This window comes from Thalia democratica, chromosome 6 (assembly GCF_965202585.1).
Source record: "Thalia democratica chromosome 6, ktThaDemo2.hap1.1, whole genome shotgun sequence".
In the NCBI taxonomy this organism is placed as follows: domain Eukaryota; kingdom Metazoa; phylum Chordata; class Thaliacea; order Salpida; family Salpidae; genus Thalia; species Thalia democratica.
This window is the reverse complement of record NC_139170.1, coordinates 16,199,468-16,204,171: the sequence shown is the minus strand read 5'-3', so window position 1 is coordinate 16,204,171 and position 4,704 is coordinate 16,199,468. Positions and strand designations below refer to the sequence as shown.

The 4,704-nt window shown below is 29.0% G+C and overlaps 1 protein-coding gene across 1 annotated transcript; it reads right to left on the bottom strand.

The window, feature by feature from the left end:
• Nucleotides 1–255: 255 nt before the first annotated feature.
• Nucleotides 256–4,449, bottom strand: LOC145838856 (uncharacterized). Its single transcript, XM_082946479.1, has 7 exons — nucleotides 4,350–4,449; nucleotides 3,796–3,938; nucleotides 3,190–3,391; nucleotides 3,030–3,126; nucleotides 2,673–2,796; nucleotides 2,148–2,295; nucleotides 256–967 (listed from the first exon to the last, which is right to left on the bottom strand). The coding sequence occupies exons 1-7, from the start codon at nucleotides 4,447–4,449 to the stop codon at nucleotides 534–536; spliced, it is 1,248 nt and encodes a 415-aa protein (XP_082802605.1). The 3' UTR covers nucleotides 256–533.
• Nucleotides 4,450–4,704: the final 255 nt, after the last annotated feature.

The window sequence follows — 4,704 nt, the reverse complement described above, 5'->3', positions numbered from 1 at the left end:
TTTATACATCTGGTTAATGTTATGATGCTCACTTATGTAAATGAGTTGTGGTATTCGGTGTTCAGTTATAAAATTTAGGCATTTAGCTTCACATACAACTTATAGTAAGTGTTTAAAAAAAAAATTAATAATGTAATCTGTCAAAAAACCTTTGCTACCTTATTATATGTAAACATATTTTTGAAAGAACAACTTTTTCATTAACTTTCAATTTTTATATAAAATAAGCATTAAAGAAAATTTTAGTCAAGTAGCAAAACGTTTTGTTTATTTATTATTTTTATGTGAAAAGAAAAAAAAAAGTTCACAACATTTACTTAAACAATATTACTTAATGAAAATTTTCTACTGGTTAAAACTGAGTTTGTAGCTACAAAAACAAATCAAGTTACATTATAAAAATCATTAAAAAGCTTAAACACTAATTCTTATTTCAGTTATACTTTTAACTTTAAAGTTTATAAAAAAATTGTTTTAAATATTTTCAATGTAATGTAACAAATTATAAGAAAATAAAAGTAATTCATGATTTATCAATTCTCGAAAACTTCTTTTAGCACGGCATTGATGCCCTCGTCGGAGCTGAGGATCCCTGAGTGGGTGACAGACGGCAATTCGACCACTTTTGTCGCCCATCCCCGACACAAGGAGGCGCTCTTCCTAGTAACCGTTCCGTCGCCGTCAACTTTGACTCCTTTCGGTTGACGGTCGGGAAACGCTCCGCTTTCAAACACGAGCGTCTCGTCAGTGTCCACCTTCGTACCGAACATGCACACACTTTTGACACCGGGAGAAGCTATTTGGTTGTTTTGGTCGACGACGTAGCGGTACAGTGACGTGTCGAGTCCGAGCGTCGTGAGGAGAGAGGTCATGTCGCCAGGTGACGCCGTGTAGTTTCTTGTTGGCGTCTGAACGATCGGCTGACCCTTTTTTGTCATGGAATCTTCCGTTGGCAACATCAAGTAGTCTTAATTGTATTTGTTGTTGAGTATATCAATTAAAAGCTTAGTTTTTGTTCATTTGTTTTAAATTTTTATTTTTTGCTAGAAGTTTACAATTATAGTAGTATAACAAAGTTATTTATTAATATATAGGCTATTTTTGTTTTTTGAGCTTTGGTCTTTAATTAGAGTCTTTTGAATTCACTCACTAATAAAGATACTTTTTTGAAACATATTAATAATTTGAAATATCTTATTAAGGATTAAAATAAGCATTTTTAATTTTAAAATGCTAAACAAAATATTTTTATCAGTGAGTGAATTTAGATTTTCTTTTAATTTTTTTAAACTAATCAACAAGACACTAATTAAAGACAAAACTGAGAAAACCAAACATGACCTATATCTCAAAAAATATTAAGTTTATACAAAAAAATCACTCACTAATAATTTTAATTCAGTAAAGATAGCATCGACCCAATAAAACCAAACTCAAAAAAAAAAACTTTAGCTGTATCATTAACCTATTAAATTATGCACAAATATTATTCTTTAACAACAAAGAATTTGTTGTGTTTTGCAGTTTTTAGGTAAACAAAAGAGACTCAAATAATTCCCTTTAATTTTAGAACAATCATGGAATTTTTGTTAATTTAAATCAGTGGGTTACATGACAATTCAAATTCCGACAGTTCAAATTCTTAAAAAAATATTTAACAGACCATATCTTAAAAAGCAATATACACTTTAAAAAAAAAAAAAAAAATCGTTTTTACTTATTATTAATTTCTACAGGTCATATTTTCTTTCGTTGTAAAATGTTAAATATCTCTTATAGTATTCATAAATTGCCAAAATAACTAAATTTTTAAGTTTATTTTAGCCATATCTCAAAAAATATTTAAAATTTTGCAGCAACAGTAAAAATGGCTTCTAGATATTAAGAAGACCTACATACGTATATATATATATTTTTAAATATAAATTTCTTTTTGAGTTAGGGTTCTTTGAAGTTTTCTTTAAGAACTTGAACTGTCGGAATTTGAATTGTTGTGCACCCAAATCAAAGTATTTTTTTCGCTAGAACAATTTTACTTTGTATAACTAATTTTTGCTGTTTAGAACATTATTACCACTTAGAGTTTTAATACTGAAAAAGAGTTTATTAAAAACTTTGGTTGTTTTAATATTAACGTGGTTACAGACTTGTTTCGCAAGTTCTCTGCGTTGTCCTGGCAACCAGAGGGTCGATAAGGGGAATCCCAAATGTGTAACCTGAGACGAGGGCGTGCAATGTGTCGGTCGACCCGCCCCAGGGAGTCGACAACGGAATGTACTTGCTCACATATTTGTCCTGAAATGTATCAAAAATACTTCATTGTGATTCGACGTCTGAGGGTTATTGTAAAAATGATGAAGTACTTTTCAAATTCGTTTCTAGATTAAACTTTATACTAACAGCTCATGATAAGTTTATTTTTTTGTTTAAGTAAGTTTTAATAATATTTTTCTTTTAGCTGAAGTGAAATCTGTAAGCCAACAATAAAATTAAGCGTTGAAATTTTAAGTTTTGTATTTTTTTTTAGTTTTTCTGTTTACTCAACCTGTGTTGAATATCAACTTTTTTCTAATTTGTTTAAATTAGTAGTTAATTTATCGAAAAATACACCAATTTAAAAAATTGTTTCTTTACTTCTAGGTTGTAACTTATTTAAATAAAAGTATTTATACCTTCCAAGCTTGTGTTCGTTTGTTGAGAAAGTATCGTGAGTACAAGCCCCCCATGCTGTGTGACATAATAATTACTTTTTTATTGTCGTTTTCAGTATACATCTCTTCAATTAAGTTTTGCAGCCTATAAAGATAAAATACATTTAAGTTTATTTAAATGCTGTAAAAATTTTAAGTTTAACAACTCTTACCAAAACATAAGATTACTCAAACAGACTCTATCTATAACCAACTTAATTAAAAAATTATGATAAGTGTATGGAAGTTGCTAAAGAAAATAAGCTGTTAATTAACGATATACATCTTGTTTTCTTTTTATGTAGACGAAAAAATTATCAACAAAAATTCAAAACAGACTTGTCAAAATACTGTGTGTTTGAAGACATAGCAAATCGGAAGTCATAAGGGGCACCTCTTATGCTAACATCTCGCTTGTAACCTCGCTCAACTAACTCTAACAAAAATAAATAAAAAACTTCATGCTATGGTTTTGTTTGTTATTTAAAACATAACTTACTGTTAATGAGGTCGAGGGCGTACTTTCCGGCGTTGCCAAGCAGATAGGCTGCCCAACTGGGGTCCGTGTACTCGATGCCAGCAGATGTGCCGAACCCTGCAATTCTGGTGGAAACTCCCGGCAGGTTGCTGCTTCTGTTGGTGGATGAGTCGAACTGCAAGTTCTGAAGATGCTCAACGCATGCGAACGAAGTCACCATTTTCTTTGTTTTGGTCATTTTTAGTTTGAATATTTTACAGATGTATGCAAAAAAAAGTGTTAAAAAGGGATTTACTTTTAAGTTGGTTTGAGAAAACTTTGGTAAATATTTTTACTGCCAATTTTCTAAACTCTTTATCAATTTATGTAACCTAAAATTAAAAACAAACAATTCTTAGTTTTTAAAAAGTAGGGGCATAAGTGCATAATAGGTACTTTAAGTAAAAGTATAACAGTTTAGAAGTTTTATTTCAAAATTTTTGAAATTTAATTTTAACAATTATTTTAACTAATTTCTACAAGTAGTGAATATACTTGATTTAAAGTGTTAACTTATTTAAAAAATTTTAAACTAGAACAAGGCTAATATTAAGCACAACAATCTTAAAATTATTAGAACTAACTAACTTTAACATTAAGCCAAATACGAAACCAGTCAGAGTTTGAGTCACAGTTTTTACCAGGCGGACTACCAGCATCTGTCAACTTCGCTTCTAACTGGCTACCTCCGTCTCCAGGAATGAATACTATTGGATGGTTGATTTCATTGCCTATTAAAGGCAAAATTGTTTGTATTTAATTAAACGAAAAACCCTTGTAAGTTTGAAATTATCCTTTGTTTAAAGATTAGTCGCAATAAATAACAAGTTTAAGTGTTTAAAGTAAACGTTTAGCTATTTGTAATTATTTCACAAATGAATTTGGTTTAGATTTAATTTAATCGAGTAAACAACGACTTAGCAACGGTTTTCTTACACTCACTTATAAATCTATAGATGTTACAAAGACTCAAAACTACAACATTTTTTTTTTGTTTTTATGTTTGCCTGTAAAATATTTTTTTCACTTATATAGCGTTAGCTAAGTCAAAGAAAAATTAAGTATACTAAATGATTGTGTAATTAAAAAAAAGTATGTAATTTTTGCACTTGAGTTTACAATTAAAACAAATGTTTTCAAACTTCTTGGTTTTTTCGTCCACCATCCTTCTACAACTATTGGAAGTATAAACGTGTTTAAAACCAACAAAAAAAATAAACTCTGCGCTTTGGTAGTTTTCATCTGAGAAAAAAAATTAAATAAAAATTTCCAAAAAAAAACATATTTAAAAAAACAAATTTGTTACTTTCAAAAAAAGTTATCCACTAATTTTTTTTTAATCTATTTATAACTAATATTTTTATTTAATAACTGTGCTTCAAAAGAATTGAAGAACTGTAAAACAACAGACTATTCTATGTTATATAAAAGTCTATACAAGTTCAAACTATAATACACTTTTCTTACTGCTTAAAGTTTTTAGTTATCAGGTTAAGT

Bases quoted from the DNA above. Each gene is read 5' to 3' on its own strand.
- LOC145838856 (XM_082946479.1), bottom strand. From the start codon at position 4,449: ATGAAAACTACCAAAGCGCAGAGTTTATTTTTTTTGTTGGTTTTAAAC. The intron at 2,296-2,672 runs GTATAAATACTT...GATACATTTCAG, and splicing joins AACGAACACAAGCTTGGAAG to GACAAATATGTGAGCAAGTA. The intron at 968-2,147 runs GTCTGTAACCAC...AATACAATTAAG, and splicing joins GCAGAGAACTTGCGAAACAA to ACTACTTGATGTTGCCAACG.